The 19,910-nt window shown below is 45.1% G+C and overlaps 2 protein-coding genes across 5 annotated transcripts in view; both read left to right on the forward strand.

Moving 5' to 3' along the window:
* LOC308065254 (acetoacetyl-CoA synthetase-like) overlaps window positions 1–11,180 on the forward strand; it is a 32,713-nt gene extending 21,533 nt beyond the window's left edge. For all 4 annotated transcript variants that reach the window (XM_080391003.1, XM_080391004.1, XM_080391002.1 and 1 more), the window contains 6 exons: window positions 170–267; window positions 4,132–4,246; window positions 4,795–4,876; window positions 5,458–5,605; window positions 9,819–9,899; window positions 11,043–11,180. In XM_080391003.1, the coding sequence (XP_080247129.1) occupies window positions 170–267; window positions 4,132–4,246; window positions 4,795–4,876; window positions 5,458–5,605; window positions 9,819–9,899; window positions 11,043–11,066 (548 nt within the window). In that variant the 3' untranslated portion in view covers window positions 11,067–11,180. The remainder of the gene's footprint in view (window positions 1–169; window positions 268–4,131; window positions 4,247–4,794; window positions 4,877–5,457; window positions 5,606–9,818; window positions 9,900–11,042) is intronic.
* Window positions 11,181–11,444: 264 nt separating this feature from the next.
* LOC308065327 (uncharacterized protein) lies at window positions 11,445–17,620 on the forward strand. Its single transcript, XM_080391160.1, has 5 exons — window positions 11,445–12,766; window positions 13,626–15,281; window positions 15,610–15,883; window positions 16,471–16,549; window positions 16,910–17,620. The coding sequence occupies exons 2-5, from the start codon at window positions 15,212–15,214 to the stop codon at window positions 16,964–16,966; spliced, it is 480 nt and encodes a 159-aa protein (XP_080247286.1). The 5' UTR covers window positions 11,445–12,766; window positions 13,626–15,211; the 3' UTR covers window positions 16,967–17,620.
* The last annotated feature ends 2,290 nt before the right edge of the window (window positions 17,621–19,910 follow it).

Consider the following 19,910-nt stretch of genomic DNA (forward strand, 5'->3'; position numbering starts at 1 on the left):
GACTTCGAAGGAGGAAGTGACAATTGTGTGGAAAATTTCAAAGGATCCTTCAGTCTGGGGCTTCTCATTTTTAGTCTGTTTGAAGTGGCGATTGTATACGTTATGTTTACTGTTAAGATTTTGTGGTTTTTAGTTTCTTCAGTCTCTAACCATTCAAATTCTGCCATAGGTTACTTACCAAACAGCATTCATGCGGTGGAAGCAATGCTCGCTGCTGCAAGTATTGGTGCTATCTGGAGTTCAACATCACCGGACTTTGGCATTAACGTGAGTAGCTGTATTATCAGGTGGTGTAGAAAAGCTCTCCTCCTGTTTGAGACAGACGTGAAAGTGACAGTGCGGGATAGATCCTGTTTGCTTTAGCCTTACTGCCATCTCCTGGCACAGCCAAGTACACCAGATTTTTTTTTTATTTTTTTTCTGGCTACCACAAACTGAATGAAAACTCGTGCTTTCAGTTGTCAATAATGACTTTCAGCGTAGTAATTCGAGTATCTTTTAGCTGACTCACGGGGGATATTTTCAGGCAGAATCCATGGCCTTGGCGAGCTTTTATTAATTGTGCAAATGAGCAGCAATGCAACAGTTGTCTGGGACTTGGCCCTTCATTCCCAAATCTTTTCCCAGGCTGCTTAGCCACGATCCAGTTCCTTTGCCCAAGTAGTTCCTTCCTCTGCCTTCTGCGTGGTTAAACTGAGCAATATCCCACCTGGTCTCTTCGAGGAGGCTTTGTTTGCCAACAAGTTGAGGGATTTCAGGCTAATATCGCTAACTCAGTTCTTTTTAGCATAGGAATAAATGCTGTGTGTAAAATACGGTAAAAAAAATTGCGATATGATTATGATAGCCAAACAGATGTTGCAGTGTTCACTGGAAGCTTTGGGAATGTATTTTACTTTCTTTGGAAAGTCTTTAGCACACATCATAAGCAGCAACAGGTGCGAATCACTTCTAAAATGGAGTGTTCTATCTAAAAGTATGCTTGAAAGCATGCTTTTTTGCACTGCAGAACAGAGAAAATACCAAAGGTGGGGTTTTTTTAGGTAATGCGTACCCTCAATCTCAGTGTTTAACCCCCGTAGCTGGTTAGGTGTAGGGAACTGTCCTCTCTGGATTAGCGCTAGAGGGCAGCAGCATTCCGCTTTCTCGCACTCGAGGTTGTATCATTGGGAAAAAAAATGATTAAAAAAGTCATTACAGCACGTAATGATCAATCTGTTCTACAAATATTTTCTGCTTGCTCAGAAAATGACAGTATGGAGTATTTTCTTTGCAATGTGATTTGATCTCTCATCTGGGGGAAGATTGTTCATTTTGCTTGCATTACAGAGTACTGGTGTGTTTTCTGTCCATGTTGATGTGCTGTTATTTTCAGTGCCCAGCTAGCTTAGTTTTTGTGATAGTTTCATTAAAAAACTTAGCCTTGGAGCAGCAGTGCCATTGATATCATTTATTCTCCTTTGGCTTGGCAGCATGTGTTGGTGTATGAATTCAAACCCTAAAATCTTGAGGGAGATCAGCAGAGGTTCTCGGGGATATTGGCTTCCGCCCTAAGGAAAATATATTCCTGCTTCTGTGCAGTTGCGTTAGTCCTGTTAACGTAAATGAAGATTTTGTTTGTGTTTTGGGAAATAGTGTAGCATTTTCAATATTTCAAACCCAATTGTGTGTATATATTTTGTGAAGCTTAGAAAACGTCACTGTTCAGAACTGCCTACACGTTGCAGGCTCTGAATGCCATACCTCTGAAGACTGTGCAAGCGTTCAGGAAGTCTGCTGTCAGAGAACCAGTGAGCTCCCTCCCACGCAGAACGCCACTCTTGGCAGCTTTTGCTTCATTTCTCTAGTCCCTGTTATCCATTTACATATATTAATAGGAAAGTGGTTCTTTGCAGCCAGTGCATAAGAGGTTGGATATGTAAGTTTAAAAAGAGGCTGTGCTCTTGGGTCTGTGAGAAACCTTTGGTGAGCCCTAGCAAAGCCAGGGCAGCTCCATTCATGGGGTCCTTCTCAACCTTTAGTACTGGATTTGAGGCTCATAGACTAGAACGAGCCATATCTGTTTTACCTGAGCTTTTCATGATTTTCATGAAAGCAATTCCTTGCTGAGCCATCTGGTTGGATTAAAGTTCCAGTGTCGCAATTACCTATTCCATCTGTTTGTATTGCCTTTGTATCATACCAGGCTGCCCTGTGGGATTTGATCTTGCCAGTGCTAATGAATCCAACTGGGTGTGTTAGCAGGATTGGTAAAACCCTGAGAATTGTAGTTATCCCAGCTTCTGATTCGCATTTCTCTTCAAATTTGATTCTTCTGTTAGAATACCCTTAGTCCTCTCATTGGTCTCTGTTTTTAAACATCAGACAGCATGGATATAGGGTATGTATGCTCTGTGCTCAGCGTGAATGTGTATACATGCATACATATGCGCACATATATAAGCGCACACATGCTATGTGTGATTTGGCTGCTTGGTCTGTTCTTTGAAAATGGTATGAAGTAGGTATGATAACATACCTAAAATAGCAGGAAACTTGATTTCATACTCCCTTAGAGAGTAATTTTAATGCATTAAACCTACATGTCTGAGTGTGTTAGGTAATGTGTTAAGGGCTTCTTGAAACCCTCTTCTGCCACCAAAACAGATTCTGGTGATTTTTGTTTTGAACTAATTGATCAAGTTAGGTGTCAATGCGTTGTCACTCTATTTTCTTGTGATGTGAGCAAGGAAGAGGAAGTGCATCTCGGGGTGATAGGAGGGAAAGCTGTTAAGTGACAGTGTTAAGTCAGCAGACAGGTCCGTGTTCATATTTTGCCATATCCGTGTACCTCGCCTGTGGTGGTCAGTGAGCTTGCCTAAAAAGACAACAGGGAGAAGTTGTTGGGGCAGGACCTCTGTACTTTTGCAGCAGCCTCTCTTGTAACCCTGACCAGCCCAGCTTGGAAAGGAGGAGTTTAGTAGAGATTGACTGTAATGTTTTTGCATTGGTCTTTTGATTTGGTAATAACTTGTCTCGCTTTGGCTGCAAAACAGAGGACAAAGCAGGAGATGGAGAGAAATAAAAAATGCTGTGAAGAATAAACACAACTGAAGTCTTGAGGGTGTTTTTTCAATATGATTTAGGATACTGTTCTTGAACAGTTAGCTGACAATTTTACAATATAGAATAATCTTGTTCTTAATGTTTCAAGTAATGTAGCTAGAGAGGAACGAACATGGCTGTGTGCTGAGAGCTTTTTAGTAGAAGGATTTACTTCTTGCTGTTGAATACAAAAAGATCTATTTCTGGCATGCTGCTGCATGCAGTGTACCTAGGGAAAAAAAAAATACCAGAAGGATTTTTTCTCTCAAATGTGATAATAGCTATGGTGAATTCCTGAATACAGTGTAAGCTGGAGGACACCTGAAGATTTAGCATTTGAACGTGTCCTTCCCTAGAGGTTCTAAAGGAGCTGCGGCAGGCTTGTTGGTAGTATGTACGTACGTTTTCAATATCTAGTTGTTCTGGTAGAAATCAGTGGCACGGTTTCCTTTGTTAATTGTAGCAGAGCAAAGCGGTCAGTTCCTATGAAGTGCCACCTTGCCATGTGATAAACACATCCTCTGGAAGACTGGTGGCTTTTTTTTTTTTTTTTCCCCCAATGAGAGTACCAAACTACTGGGACATTGTCAAAGCAGCCCTGGGGCAGTTCACAAGGGCATAGAGAGCACCTGCCTGCAGATGCAGACAGGAGTGTTGTGGACCTTCAGGTAAATTAAGTGCTTAACTCCTGCTCACATCACAGGTGCTTATCCTCTTGAGGTGAGTTTGTAAGTCTGACTTCCAAGGTGAAATTTTAACTGCTTTGTGAACTTGATCTTTCAGTGAACAATGTCCTGTGATCTGTGGTGGTTTTATCTTTGTTGTTGGTTGATAGATTTGGGGGTCATGAAATAAATTGTTACAAACCTGTTGTACTTTGAAGCTCTTGGGAGAGTGGAAGACAAACTGGCAGTCTTTTAACAATTCTCCTGCTAATTCTTGTCTCTGCTCCTTTCTTGAATTTAGATTTGCTTTTAGCATCCAGTGCATTTTCCTACTGTAGCAATTTAATTCCATTCTTTAACTAACTTTTCTCTGTGTCCTTAGGGTGTACTGGACAGATTTTCCCAAATTCAGCCTAAGCTCATCTTCTCTGTTGAAGCTGTTATATACAATGGCAAAGAACATAACCACCTGGAAAAGCTGCTCAGTGTGGTGAAAGGTATTTCATTGCATACCATCTAGTCTTAGTCATGCTGCAGTTGTGTGAGCGCTCAAAGGCTGCACTGCCACTAAAAGTGTCATTTTTGAGCTGCTTGTCACTGTCCTTCCTACTTTACGGTATCTCTGTGGCCACTTAGGATTTCAGAACTGATTTTGATCACAAAACCAGTCTTTTGTGTAATTCTATCACTCTTTTGCTAGCTTAAACATATCACCATAAATTAGCAGTGTAAGTGGGGGAACAGGGACTGATGATGCTGGGTGTGTTTTTTTTTTTTAAGCCCAAGTGAAGTGCTGCTGAAGGCAAATGAAGAGGTATTACATCGCTAAAGCTTGCAGGTTTACACATGTATTTTTAAAGGGCTGGCTATATTGAGGAAATTACCTCTTAGGTAACAATTCAGTCTTTTGGGGTTTCAGTACTTGGCGTATCAGAATTGTTTCTGTTGCTTAGTGCGTTACCCTGAACGGTCCAATCGGGCAGAAAAGACCTTTGTTTTATGTAACTGAATGTAGGAAATAATTTTTTTTTCTTCCTTCTTCCAGGGCTTCCAGATGTAAAAAAAGTGGTGGTGATTCCGTATGTCTCATCAAGGGAAGCCATAGATATTTCTAAGATTCCAAACAGGTAATGGGAGCTTGTGAGCTGTGACTGTCCTAAGGGGGGATGAGATGGATGCTGATACCTATCGCAAGTTCCAAGAGGTCAGGCAGTTTCAAAAGCTAGCATTTAGCCAGTTTTTGTAATGTGGGTCCAGCTTCATACTGAAAACAGTAGTAGTATGTTGCTGCAGATGTTTTGCTTCTACAAAATCACTGTTGGTATTAATGATTCTTAAATTAAGGCAAAATTCAATAGGATATAGAAGGGAGAAGAACGTGGCTTCCAGAAATGACTAATTAATAATGTAAGTGACACTTTTAGGGATAATTTGTTTTGCTTTTTAACTGCTCTGGATTATGGAGGTTAGATACTTTTGGAGTCACATCTCAATTACTATACTAATGTTTTACTTTAAAACCAAGAAAGGAAATAAAATAATCAGCAATTTGAAGAGTAGAAGGACTGGGAATACAAGTAGTGTACGTAGTGTGAAGATACAGCTTATCATAAAAGAGCTGTTAGATACAGAGGAGGTCCTATATATGGGCTGGGGTAATGTTTTCAAATATTTTTTTGAAATGTTTCTTTCCCCCCCTCTTACGCAGTGTCTTTTTAGAAGACTTCCTTGCTACCGGGAAAGGAGACCAGGCCCCTCAGCTGGAGTTTGAACAGCTGCCTTTCAGTCATCCTCTCTTTATCATGTATTCGTCAGGCACAACAGGGGCACCAAAATGCATGGTTCATTCAGCAGGGGTATGTCTTCCCTCCTGGAGCTGCGCTATCTATATCTAACTACCGGGGTTATATTTTTCCTTTAGCGGTATCGTACCACGGTGTATACTCCAAGGAGGAATTGATTGCTGCCACTTTTTCATCAACTTGCAATGAAACTTTTCTATTTGTAAGTGGCTGAAAGCAAGTATGGATTAATAAGGATGTAAAATAGTTTGGTTTAGAGATTGGTGTGGAGACCTTTCAGATTTCAGCTGTTTCCTGGGAGTTAAGCATCAGTCAGAAAAACATTAGTAGAACTGGCCCAACTGGCAGTTGAAGAAAGGCCAGATAACTTGAATTGGGTGCTTGGAACTGATTTTTGGACACTGTCAAGTTGAGGTCCATTGAGAGCTTGCAGGTTTTATTATCTAGAATTTTTTTTGCTGTAAACTTTACTCCCTATGTTTATCAGTTCAGAGCATGTCATCTTCACCGCTCCTTTTTATAAGGAAGGAAGCCAGAAGGCTGGCTGTCTCTTTGGGTGTAGGTTTTGCTTTGTATGGAGGCTTTGCTTTAGGCTTTGTCTTGTTGTGGCTAGAGGTATGTACAACATTACTGACAAAATGACCTGTGCTCACATGCTTTCAATCTACTCTAGTCACGTTCTAGAAGTTGTTCTGGGCAACTTACTAAAGTTCAGGAAATTTTCCCAGCCGTCAGGCATGCAGTTGGAACTTTAACTCTGCCATTAGTATAGTCCTTAATAAAAAGCAGGGCTTTTTCCCCTTAAGGCAGGCAGAATGTGTTGTCTAGCACGTTTGTGCAGTTTAATTTATACAATTTGGTACAACCGTTAGCCAGAGTTCATAGTTTCTGCTGTTAGCTCACAGTCAGGAGGAGCATCTTGCGAGACTGGCTGTAGCGTTGTCTAGGTAGCCGGAAGGCAGGATCACTTTGATGTTACAGCCGCAGTGTGTATGTTCTAGCCTCCCTTTGATGGCAAGGACTGGAGGATTTGCCCACAGACAAATCCCATGCTGCCTGTAAACACCTGGCTTTGTATATTATCAATAGGGGATCGTACCAGGGAGCATGTGACATAAAATGGTCCCTTTGGGACACAAGTCCTATGTTTGTGAAGAAGAAAGGAGGAGGTATATTTTGAAGCTTGACAGCTGTTTTGAAGCTGTGCTGGCTTTAGACTGGTTAAGTACTTGCAGAGATGGTTAGCAAAAACAAGACGGGTGTTTTGTTCAGTGATCAGTGATGAACAGTAGAGATGAAAAACACTGTTGTAGCTCAGAGAACAGGACTTCTGTGTGGCACAGTTCTTTTCTTTCCATGTTACCTGTATGGCTGCTTAGGTTGCCCTTGAATTGTGCCTCTGCTCTCCATCCGAATAGTCTTCTCTGTTCATACAGAGCTACCTTAGACTTCAGGTGAAGACTACTCATTCTTGCTGGGGAGGAGAGAATGGGATGGTTTGCGGAGTGGGATATGTTATTTATGAGGATTCTCTGTTCCCACTGAGCAGCTCTCTAGTTCCTGTATTGCAGGGTGATTTATTTTTTTTGTTTGTTTGTTTCCCCTTAAGTTCTGGTGCTAACACCTCTGGCCTAAAAGCACACTGTTGCATCAGAGGCTCCCATGGTTTGCGTGCTTTGTATGTGTCAGTCTGGATAAGGCCTGTAGGTAAAAATCCATGCAAAGAAATTCTGAGGTGTCTTCTGCACGCTTGATTGGGTTCCTATGTTCTGGGCTGAATCTCGTTTCCACTGGAATAGGAGGATTCTCACGGATTTCAACAAAAGCAGAATTAGCCCACAGTCTCTTGTCTCGTTTTCCAGCCTCAGATTAAGCAAAGTTTGGGTTTGACAGTTAAAAATGCAAAAAGAGGTGACATTTCAGTAAAGACACTTCAATTATTGCAGTGTGTTTCGATAGTGTTTTGTTGCTGTACTGATCTTACAGATGCCAATAGGCAGCTTACTTCAAATTCACAACTCTGTGTATCTAATCCTGCAGTATGTTTCTGTTTTCTCCGCACATATTCTGTTTTCTTGATACACAGTGAAATAACATATGTAAATAAAGAAGATGAAGCCAGGTCATGGGAGATGATTTAAAAAGTCGTTCCTCAGAGGGAGTAAGCTTGTTTCTGGTCTTGGAAATAAAGCTGTATTGTCTTGAACAATTGGGCATGCTGTGGGAAGACGTTTGGAGGGTTCTTTCTAATAATTGAAAAACATCAGTGAGTAGTTGTTGTTCTTAAGTCCCGAAAGCATTGGTGGCGATTCTTGCCTTGTTGATACAGGGCCCTTTTCAGTTTTATTCCATATTCTCAACTACCTAACGGGAGAATTTTTTGATAAAACTCCTATCAGTTTGTTTCTGTCTGTGTTGAGGACTCGCAAGACCTGGGCTTAAATAGCTGTGCTGCCGCAGGCTTCTTGTGTAACTGCTGGCAAATCGCTTGGGGATTTTCTCACTCAGGCTCTTTCTGAACGCTGTAGAGAGAACGCTGCTGGTGTGAGACCAGGACCATGAGTAGCTGCTCTTTCTCTACGTAACGGCTTAGCACCGGTCCCTTATGTGCTGATGATGCGGTTCAGGAGCAGCCCTGCCCGCTGTTCTTTTGACACTCAGATGCTCGGCGCTTTTATCAGCTGTATGTTAAGCCCAATGAAGACAAGCAGACCAGTAAGTTTTCTGTCAGCTGCCAGATCTGTGTCATAGTCAATGCTGAGGATTTGTTTTGAGGGTCATACAAGTCCTATAAATAAACTTGAGAGAGCATCATGGGCTGTAAGCTTTTTAGAGCAGCTATACCTTCTACCACAACACCTCTGTTTCTGGACTGTGACTTACCAGATTTTGCAGGGAAACAGTTCATAGCCTCTGCCTAGTCATTGTTAACAGAACAGTTTTGGTCCCAAAACTGTAAACCAGCAACAACTAAATGAAGGAAAAAGAAAACAAATACTTATAATTTAATGTGCCTTTAATTTCACTATCTTGTGTGGCTCTTTCAGATTCACCTGCAGGGCAAAGATGCTTACCTTTATAAATGGAACAATTATGTTAACACCTGCAATGTTTTTGGCAACCTTAAAGTTAGAAACAGTGTTTCTAAATCCCGATTTGTATTTTTTTAGTTTTAAAATGTAGATAGACATAGATGCCGCTAGGTGGCAGCATTGTGACAGCTTGGTGTGTTCAAACCAGTAGCAGGTGAATTCAGACCTGGTTCCTTTGAGCTGCAAAGAGAAAATAAGATTTACTCCTTTATTTTTATTGAATGTTTTCTGCCTTTTCTCCTGAAGCGTGTGCCAGTTTCATGACTCTTTTTTTTCATTTCGAATGTTTATCTGTAACCTTTTTCTTCCGACATAAATCTTGTTCCGTGCTTATGAGGCTCTTAATAGTTCCACTATAACTCCTTGCGTAAATGCAAAAAGCATCTTTATTTTAAAATCAACTACATGAATTTGTCAGTGCAGTGAAGTGACTTAATGAAGTAGTTTGTAAATTTATTTATCCTAACAAGATACGCTTTAATGATGATCAGGAAGGTACTTTAGCAGCTATTCAAACAAAGAGAAACGGAAGTAATATGTTTAACTACTTTATTACTATTGATGCTTTGAGCAGTGAGATTTTTTTTCACATTGCTAGTCACACACATACATGAGAGATGTATATAGTTAGGTCTTTTGTCTCCTAGATGTTAACAGGTAAGATGGCTTGGGTACGTAGTGTTAATGCGTAGCAGCTGCTGCAGTTTATAGCAGTTCTAGGTCCTTCATCCCTCCCAGTTGCCTTGATATTCTGAAAATGAAACTGGAAGGTCAAAGGGCTTACCTTCGTGGAAAACATGACTGGTAAAAGCATGCTATTAAAATTCCAGCCTGTGTGGAGTACTCTGCAACTGTGATGGCTGAGCAGAGTTGGAAGTGAAGGAAGTTATTAATTCCATGGAGTAAAAGTGATGTGCGGTGGGAATTGCTGAGGTCTAATGAGAGATGCTGAAAAGTTGTGTGAGAAAATGGAGAATGTAATTGCTGCTGCTGTTGTAGATAGGCCCTGGGATTTACTTCAGTTGTGGTTAAAGGAAATACTTGCCGTTAATCCTGGAGTGCATCCTGCAAAGTATTGCCAACATTAGGTTTTTTCTGAAGCCTGAATGTGCTGTCAAGAGTTTTGCTTTTCACTTGTGTGAACTTGATTTTTTTCTTTCTCTGTTCTTTTTCAGGGTACGCTAATACAGCATCTGAAGGAACACATTCTTCATGGCAACATGACCAGCAATGACATTCTTATGTACTATACAACGGCAAGTGTGGCTTATTAAGGCATTTTAAAGAACACTTCAATCTGTTTTTCTTACAAAGATAGGAGAGCTTTTCATACAAGTCTACAAGTACATTTTTATGTATTTTTAATTCTTGTTCGGCAAGGGATTGTCCTACTTCCCCGAGTTGAAAAAAAGTCAGGTGGAATAATAAAATGCATTGGGAACCTTTCTGATGAAAGGTCAAACCAGTGTTAAATGTTTCTGATCTAATTAGTGAGGAAGTAAGTTGATTTTTACAGTCTCTTAGGTTTATTGATCTGCCTCATCAATATCACCAGCAACATAGGCTCCACCTTCCTGCATCATGCAAAGGTAGACCATGCTGAAGATGAGAATTTCTGTTGTGACTCTGTTTTGGTGGTGAAGGAAAGAAGCTGGCCAACTTTAAGTTCAGTAAAGGAAAGGGAATAAAACTGATCTATGTAGGAGTTCAGTTACGTAGTGGGTTTTCCTTATGCTGTGCTGAAGAAAATTATTCCAAAGTCTTCTATTACTGTAACTGTTTGAGAAGGGTAATGTCTTTCCTCAAGAGTTCCTTTCTAAACTTCAACAGTGATAGTCAATTTCCAGACTCCATGGAGTTGTTACAACTGCCTTGTCCTCCAGATAGGAAAATGAGTCTTTTCTGGGAAGGGGGTGAGCGGGGCAGTTTTGGCTCCAGAGTAAGATGGCTGCTGCTATCATTCACTGAGCAAATCTGGCCCAAGAGGGTCTGTTCTGTAGTTTTTCCGAGCAGAGCACTGTTCGACCTCTCATAGCCCGGTTAGTTTCAGGAAGAAACTCTGATCTTCACGGATGAGCTTATTAATTAGTTCATCACCTTGAACCTGGTGATAACTTGTTTATGCTGCAAAATTTGCCTTTCTCATAATGAAATCCATCCCCCTTGATTTTATCTCCATGTAGTGTGAACACTGTGACCTTTGCATGCTATAGGCGTTAATATCCCACCTATGAAGGAATGTGGAGGCCTGGCTGGGCTTGCCTTGCTCTTTAGTTACTCGGTTCTCTAAACCATGAATTCATCAAAAGCTTTCTTAGGATTTTTGTGCTGTGAAAAACTGCTTGCAACTGTGGTCAGTGTTATTTTCTGCAAAGTAACCTCTGCGATGTTTCTCATAGCAACAAGGATATTCCTGCCTCTAATTTCACGATTCATGAAGTCCACTGCAGCAGATTTCTTGCAGCGTGCCAGTACTGCGAGGTTTACATCCCAAAATCGGAAATGAAGAACCATTTTGCATCTGAGCACGTGGAGGTGAGAAACGCATTCCTCCTCTAAAACTGCTGTCCTCTGTGGCAATTAATCTCATGAGGTCTGTTTATTGTAGGTTACCTGCGAGTGTGGGATGAAGATGGAAAAACAACACTTGGAGGACCACAAGGCTGGTGAACATCTATTGATGTTAGGAGATGTTTTGAAGCTACTCGATGGTATCTCCAAGCACCGATTCCAGAGCCTTTCTGTCAGCCAGGAGCCGGACTCCAAATTGTGATTGAGGCACCCTTTTTATCGAGCCCTAAATTCACACCCTCTGAGAGAAGGTGGTTGGAAACTGCCTTCAAGCAGTGGAGCCTGCTCAAGTCTTCATATCCAAGGGTTATCTGCGATAATTGGTGATTTTGTCCTTGTTAGTGATGAGGATGAAAAATGGTGCGCTGTTTCAGAAACACAGAATATGATGAACTCCACTTCTTCCGTTCCTTTCACATGACGCATTTCTGACTGCTGCAGTGGTCATGTGCATTTTAATAAGTCATGATGTCCAACAGACTTTGAAAAGAGTTTGTAAAATCAACAGGGATTTTTTCAGTTTCTGACTCCAGTTGGCTGCCGTCACAGGCAATCTTGTAATCAATGTCAGCCCCTTCCCTTCCTATGGGCCCCCCTTGCAGACAGCTCTGCAAGTGCCACCTAAGTCTGCTTATTGCTGACAAACAAAGGATTTTCAAACGGTGAAGATATGACCAGGTCAAACCCCTGGAAGCACTTCATCCCGCACGTTTGTGCGTAGTGGTTCTAGTTTTGCCTGTAAAGCAAATGATGACGTATTCTTGCAGCATCTGCTATTCTAACAGGGCTTTCATCTCTCTGTAACCCCTCTGGAAGGGCAACTTCCCTGTCATTCAGTCGCGGGTGAAGGACATAGGCAAGCAATTCTTGCCGAGTAGTAAGTGAGCTGTAAATCTGTTCCCTCGCAGAACACACACGGAGAAGTTTTTCTAGCAGTGCTCAGTGCAATGGGATCAGGACTGGGTTTTGAGACTGTCCCTGAAAGCTATCTTCAAGAAGCACAGTGGGAAGGAATCTGCTGTCCAAGTATGACAGGTTTTAAAGGAATGTCCTGAGTCTTCGGAGTGCTTCAGCTGGCGTGTTTATGACTACACAGGTTACACAGCCTGCTGGTCTTCACATTTCTCACGTGCTATCCTACTCCAGGCTATCCTTTAGCGTAGCTTTAGATCTGGCTAAAGAAAGAAAGGACCGCTCAGCTCTTCAGCAAACGGGGAACCTCCCTCCACCTTTGCCTCACTCTTCCATATGTGAAGAAGAATCCCTCGTTCTTTTTTCCAGGCGTTTGTGTGCCTTCTGCGACTTGTCCTCTGCCCTTACTGCGAAATACAGCTGCCTTTGAGAGCCATGGTTGACCATGAACTTTACTGCAGCACACGGACGGAGGAATGCGAAAACTGCCACCGCTACATACTGGTGCGAGACCTGAAAGAACATCCTCGCGTCTGCGGGCTAGTGGGGGTACAAACCCAAGGAAGTGCACCGTCTGGCTTTGAGGATGAGGATGCACATTTGCAAGACCTCCGGCACAGTGGAAGAGAATCAGGAACAGGTAACTGCGCTGGGCCACTGTGGGGAATGCCCAAGGGGCTAGAAAAGCAGATTTATAGCAGCTGTGTAGGGGGACATCCCTTAAGGACATTAGCAGAAGCAATGTTTCAGCAGCACAAAGAAATCAGAAGCGAGGTGAGGTGCAGAGATGAGTAATAACCAGCTTCATATTGGACATTTGGCAGCCGATCCAAGCGTAAGGGTTTGTAACTCTTTCTGGGAAAACGCTGGGTAATGACAGCTCCAGAGCCACTGGGAGCGGGCTGATTTTCCCGTGGAACAGAACTGCAAAGGTATAAGCCAGCTACACAGAGGACTGCTGAGGTCCCTGGGGTGAGAGCCCAGGCCACTGCCGATTCTTTTGTCTCAAAGTATCGAGCTTCGCAACGAAAGCGGGAGTTGTTTGCTCGTGGCACATTCTGCCTGGGTTTGTGCGGCAGCTGCGCTCCTCCTCGGTTAAGCAGCAGGGTAGGTAAGATCTGGATGTGGGGTCACACCTGTAGCACTGCGCATTTCTGCAGTGACGTCCCGGACATCGCTGAGACTCTTATCAGCGGGGCAGACATGAAGCGTCAGCTGGTTGTGGAAGGAGAAATGGTGCTAAAGGATTTATTGGAGGCAGTCGTGGGCTTTTTTAGCAGACCGCTGGCTCTATCTTGGACCCCAAAACACTACTCTCACGCTGGATGGCGTGGATTTGCTGATGTGGAATGAATTCAGCAAGTGTGACTAGAGTAACTGTTGCCTTAACGTGTGCTCAGGTTGCCGTCCTGTGACACAGAACAGCAGCCTGTTGCGTAGGGATCCAACTGCGCCAGACTTCTCTCTGGTAGGGGATGTAACTCTGCTTTGCTTTGCAGATGATGAGCCCGTCACCCTGCCGTGTCAAAGTTGTGGCTTGCGGTACCCTATCTACGAGCGGATGGATCACGAGGTTTAGTATTTTCTTGTATTACCTACTGACAAATAATGATTTTGAAAGCTCTTGTAACGTGCAACTCCAGGGCCTGTAGTTTAGTTTGCAACAGAAATGTTTGCCTTGCACATCCGAGTGATGTTAAAACCAGCATGTGTGTCTCACAGCTCAGGTGGGAGAGGAGCAGAGGCGTGTAACCTGTGTAGGTAAGAGGGGAAGGAGGCAACGCAGGCTGTCCATCTAGGAGATGGAGGAATGTCTCGCAGGGTAGATGTGAAGAGAGAGAGAGAGAAAGGTTAAGGACGTGACTCTATCGGGAGCTCAGCCTAAGCGAGGAGCGGTGGGTTTATGAAGTGCTGAGTGCCGCGCAGCGCTCAGCAGGGGATTCAGACGCTTCTCGATATTGCTGCCTGGTATTTCTGCTATGGAAAGAACACCAGGTCTTGGTGCTGCTGAAGCTGTTACTGCTGTTCAAGAACACTGGACAGGTACCAACTAGACCGCTCGGTGCTTTAATGCTTCCGTACACCTAAAGAGCAGAGTCGGGGAGGGGGGTGCCCGCGGAAGAGACAGTCCTCTGGGCTTCGCTGCTAGGACAGAGAAGTTAGGAAAACGCTAAGCTCGCTCATTTTCTCTTTCACGGCTCTTTTGCATTCTTACAGTCCTAACTAGTGACGTTGTGTTTTGCCGGTTGGTTCTTCTGGGCCTTTCCTGTCCTAGGTGATAGTAAAGTCAATATGAATAGAAATGAGATCTGACAAAATTTCATAGCTTATCACGTGTTAAATGGTCGTGCTGACAGGAAGGACAAGTCCCATCCACCTCCTATGGCAGCTGGCTGGTGGAAGACGACTTTATCTCACAAAGATAACAGATGCTTTCCTTTCTAGTTCCTATTTTTGTTTTGTGGGTTTCTGTCGTCTCCTTTTGTTATTCCTCGATGCAATCAACCGGCAGGAAAACATGACGTTATAACAAGGATAGCCAAGAGGGGCACTTCTGTGGGCAGCATGACTTGGAAATCACTGTTAAACTGATTTTTGTTTTGCATTTGGTTTTTAAGATGCCACTCATAGCAGGCCAATATCAGGAACCTGATCAGAGCTACCCTGACAGGACTCTAGGGCTGCTTTCCCCATGCTTGGCCCTGGCTTTGCAGGGTCATGTGTAGGTGTGAGAGGCACAAGCACGAACAGGAGCAGGTAGGGTTGTTGGCTGGCTGGCGGCAAGGCCCCAGCTACGGGGTGGTTCTCTTCAGCAGGACCGGCTCATGCTGCCAGGTCCAGTTTTGCTCAGGTCCTGTGATAGCCAGTCATTCTTCCTAAGCTCTGGCTAAGAGCAAATGCACGTGTCAGCAAACGATACCTACCTCTTCCGAACAAACAGTTCCCTGCTAACCTTCACCTTGCTGAGGGGGGATGCTCTGCAGTGCTTTTATGGGAATAAGTCTGAATAAACTGTCATGGAAAGAGTCAGACATCTGTTTTGTTTTAGCTCGTCTGTGTGCTGCGCCCAGCAGCTGAGGACTCCATGCCTCCTAAGGCCAAGAGGCAGAGACAAGAATCAGCAGAGCCACCCTGGACACGAAGCAAGTGCCAAGGTATGGGCAAAACACACACTTACACACGCACGGTTTTCCTTTACGTTGCAGGAACACTGGGTGTGTTCCAAGCTCACTAGATGTTGTTACCCTGTTCTGCCTCCAAAATTTACAAATCTTCGATCCTCCACCATTTTATGCAAGAAAGATGAAATCCTTAGAACTCAGTATCCTCAAAGATCTTGGTTGCAAAGCTGTATGCTGCTGGAATGGCAGTTGGCTCTACTTGTGTTACCTGAACGGTCTTGAATCTCTCCGGCTGCATTGACTGTTCCTGTGAAGCGCTGTGTTTGTGTCATCTGAGGAGATGTTTCTCCTTGGCGCACAGGTCGCTGCATGAAGAAGGAGCCTGGACCTCCTGCAGAAGAGGCCCGGCTGCCGAGGAGACCAAGGAAAACGGCAGCCGGCGGGAATGCACAGCTGCCCGCTCCCACCTCACGAGGGAAGGCCAGGAAGAAGGCGGCTGGCAAGAGGGGCAGAGCGAGGAAGAGAGGGGCCTGTGAACGTGCAGGTGCGTCACCGTCCCCTCAGAGGCCTGCCAAGTGCTCCCGCTCGGAACCCTTCACGTCCGGCCCGTCGAGATATTCTCCGAGCCAGCCAAGGTAACACCTCTGCCTTCCGTTCCAGGCAGCCACGCCGGGGCTGCCCCGAAGGGTGAGGGGCCGGCGGCACTGCAGGAACAAGTTTTGCTCTGCTGGGAGCAGGGGCGCAGCCTCAGCCTGGCGCACTCGCGTCTTCAGGCGGCAGCGACCCAGCAGCGGCGGCAGTGACAAATGCATTCCAGTCCTCCGCCCTGTCCCCTTGCGCTGCAAACCCGGGTGCCCTCGTGTGTGCTTGCAGCTGAAAGGGTGTCACTCCATGTAACGCGGCTGGTGCTTCTCCGCGTGTCAAACAGCAAACGTAGACTTTTATAGCCAAGTAGAACGGGCAAAAGGGTCCCTGGGAGACAGTGTCGCAGAGCGCCTTGGTCCCTGTCCAAGGCAGCGCTCTCACCTGAGCTTTCCTCTCTGCTCTTTGAGTACAATCTGGTGGTTCTGCTCCAAAAGAAGTGGGTCAGGGCTCAGGAGAAGCTTCCTCCCAGCCCCCGCAAAGTCTCCCTGGTGTGAAGGACCTGTGCTCAGTTAGCAGTGAGAGCGCTGACGTGGGTGGGCTGGCTTCCTCTGAAAGCATCCCTCTCCATCCTTGACAGCACCAGCAGCGAAGGAGAAAGCAGCCTCAGGACACAGCACACGGGCTGCTCCATGCAGCTGCAGGCGCCGGATCCAGAGGTGAGGCAGCCAGCGCAGAGCAGAGCAGAGCGCGTGGCGTCGCTCCCGCGTCGGGTGCGCTACGGGACGCCTCCGTTGCGGAGCGCTCGGTGGGCAGCGCTGGGCTCTGCTGGTGCACGGGCGGCATGAAGCGCTGAGGGCTGACGCGCTGTGGGCTCGCTGCACGCTGGGCTCATCCTGAGCGGGGCTTGCTGGGAGGAGAGGGCAGCGCCTGCCCTGCTGCTCCTCACGGCGCTTTGTTCAGGGGCATGAGCTGATGTTACAGCCCTTCCTGCACCAGCGAGGCTCTTATCAGTGGCTTCCACTCAGGGACTCTTTGCAAACAGCATTTTCACTTGTTCTTTTTCCCTTTCCCTTTAGCTGATGACCAGGAGCCAGGCAGCTTCGCAGCCACAGGGGAACGGACCCAGCAACTGATAAAGCCACGTTCGGCCCTCTGCGGACTAATTCCATGCAGTAGAAGTCATTTCTTTTAGCATAAGAAAATTACTATGTTGCCATGTCATTGAATTTCTACAGATATTGTCATTTACAAATAAATTATTTATTTTTGCGCAGGAGAATTCCTATACTGCCATGTCACTGAGTTTCTACAAATTTAGATAGTTATAGGCAGTTGTAGTTACAGCTGGCTATAGGCATAGGCGGCTACAGGCAGTGATCACGATATATATAGGTACTTTTAGGGTGTTCAAGTATACTACAGGTTTTCACTCCTATGATCTATACCAGTAGCACCCCACACTAGCGGCCCCCACCGTGACCTTGAAACCCCCCTGGGCTGTGTTTCTGGCGAGCTCTTTGCAATACCCCCTGACGCAGTGTTTGTGACCCCCTGAAATTTCAGCCCCTTGTGCCAGCCAGTCTCGAGTGGAGTGAGGCCCCCCCGGAGCTGCGTGCCGCAGAGGGGCATCCAGAGCCCCCTGCCTGCGGGAGGCCAGGCTCCTTGGCCAGCGGCTGGAGCACGCCCAAGGCGCAGCGGGATGTGGGATGGAGGCCAGTGGGAAGGTGCCGGGATGGTGCCAGGGCACCCTCACAGCCCTGGCAGCTGGACCCCTCCCTGGAGCCCGGCGTTGCGTCCCCCCTGGGCCCAGCACAGCACATCTTCTGGCGTCTCACAGGGAATGGGGGTCTGCGCCTCCGCCGCATGTGTTCAGGGGTCACCTGCATGCCCAGGACACAGACAGGGGGATGGTGGCAGCCGGGGGTAAGCTCTGAGCTGGGGCTTCCTTGGGGGACATTTCTTAGTAGCATAGACTGATATAGTATTCAAAAGTTTACATTCTAAATAGAGTTAAATGTTTTCTCCAAACATGGTGCAATCCCATATGACATACGGAATATAGAAGGCTAATGTCAAAAAATGGCATCTGTCTGTTCAGTGTGCTATCAGCTTGAGGTTAAGGGATTCTGAAGGGTCTCGTGCCCTTTACCCTTGAGAAACTCTGACTCAGATATATAGGATGAAATTCAACCCACTTAATGGCGGGACTCCCTCCTCTGATAGGTTGATTTTCCCTGACTAACCAGGCTAACAAAAGACCAGTTGGGAAGTATAAATCAGAGGATGTTATCAGCTCCTTCTGGAGAAAAACCCAACCAGGATGTTAACAGAGTGAGCTAAGAAGCCCCAAGAGACAGAAAAGTGCTTTATTGCCTTCAGAGCACGTTCTGACTCATTGTTAATTGACAGGAGCCAAGTTAGACAAGGCAGGAGCACAGCGATGGCAATACACAGAGCCATAGGTTTGCAGTGTAGATTCTGCACTGACGGCGTGAGCTGGGGCGTAAAATGCACGCTAAATGGTCCAACAAGAACCCCAAAGCACAGGGGATCCCAACACCCTCCCCAGAGCTTCTCGTTGTGCTCGGGAGGGTGTAGGTGGCCCATGCCCACGTCTGCGCACTATCCAGCATCTCTGCTCTGAAAACAACAGGGCTGATCTCTGCTTTTACCAGCCCCTTCCCAGGGAGTTCCTGCAGAGTCAGGAGTGCAGCCTGTAGCTCTCCCCATCACTGGAAGAACTTGAAGTATCTCTTTCCAATTTTACATGCTGTGTCTTTGACGATTAAACCTCGTGGCTCAGCCTAAATCCAGTTGCTGAGCAGCTGAGTAGACATCTAGAATATAGACATCTTTGCTATGGCCTTTTTTCCCAGTTTCAGTCTGGCAAAAACACTTATTTTCACATTTAGCAGAATGGCCCAGACCTCCTACTATTTTATTTATTTATATTTGGCCCTGAAAGGGTTGGGCTCAGATCCAGGAAGGTAGTTAGGATCTTGATTTCAGCAGCGTATAGATTCTTTATATATTTATAAATGGTGCTTTTGTTCTCTTTCAAGGTCGTCCTGAAATTGCTGATACGTTAATACCTGTGTATATTCTGAAGTCTACCTCATACTCTTCCAAAACGGGTTGGTAACAGATGACAGGTATTTTTGAGGTTCTTATCAGGCTTATGGTTTTCTGCCCTCAGTGTTGTGCTGTGCCTAGACTCCCAGCACGCAGTAAAGTGTCTGCTTCTAGGGCATTTCTTGCATGTAAAGAACCTGGAGGTACAAAACCACGACAGTAATATAATTAACTGTCATGTGTGTTGTCTTCTGCACCAGTTACAATTCTCTGCTTCCAGTTGGCATGGACTTCTCTGGGTCCCCCTTGTGCTGTTTCTGGTTCGATGGGTCTTGTTTCTGCAAATCTGGGGACATCCCTCTTTCACCGTGTGAGTTTCCATCCTGGGTTCACCTCAAAATTGCTTCTGCAAAGTGCTTGTTTTTTCCTTTCCACCCATTCTTCACAGAGGCTCAGAGGCCTATTTTATTGTCTGCCTTTGGAAGCCTGCGCTCAGGGTTGGCCTTCATATGAGGTCGGGATAATTTGGGAATCTTCCCCGGTATTTAATTGATTTCCTAACCTGTCTCAATGGGCCTATTTCAGGTATGTTCATCTCTCCAAATCTGCAGCTCTTATGAAATTACACAGTATTTCACCCTTCTTGTTTAAATAAATGAAATCACATCTACTCAAAGAATACATTGCATCATGGCATGAAATATTGATCTCATCCACATTAAACTTATAAAATTAGGACAACTGTGAGGTTTCTGGAAAGATCCTCTGATGAGGGTCTTAACTGTACAGAGGAAGCATGAGGGTACTTGTGTTTCCTGATCTGCACTAGAAACTGCACAATATGTCTTACTCGGATATAGGTATTTAACAGCAATCTGAACAGTATTTAGATTAAACAGGAGTCTTTGAGATGCCAAAATATTAGCAGATCGTGGGTTTCTCTCTTTTTAGTTTTTTTTCTGAAAGGAAAAAAAAAAGGCATAGCCTTGAAGGACACCTGGTGTT

The sequence above is a fragment of the Falco punctatus genome (assembly GCF_963210335.1).
Source record: "Falco punctatus genome assembly, chromosome: 1".
In the NCBI taxonomy this organism is placed as follows: Eukaryota; Metazoa; Chordata; class Aves; order Falconiformes; family Falconidae; genus Falco; species Falco punctatus.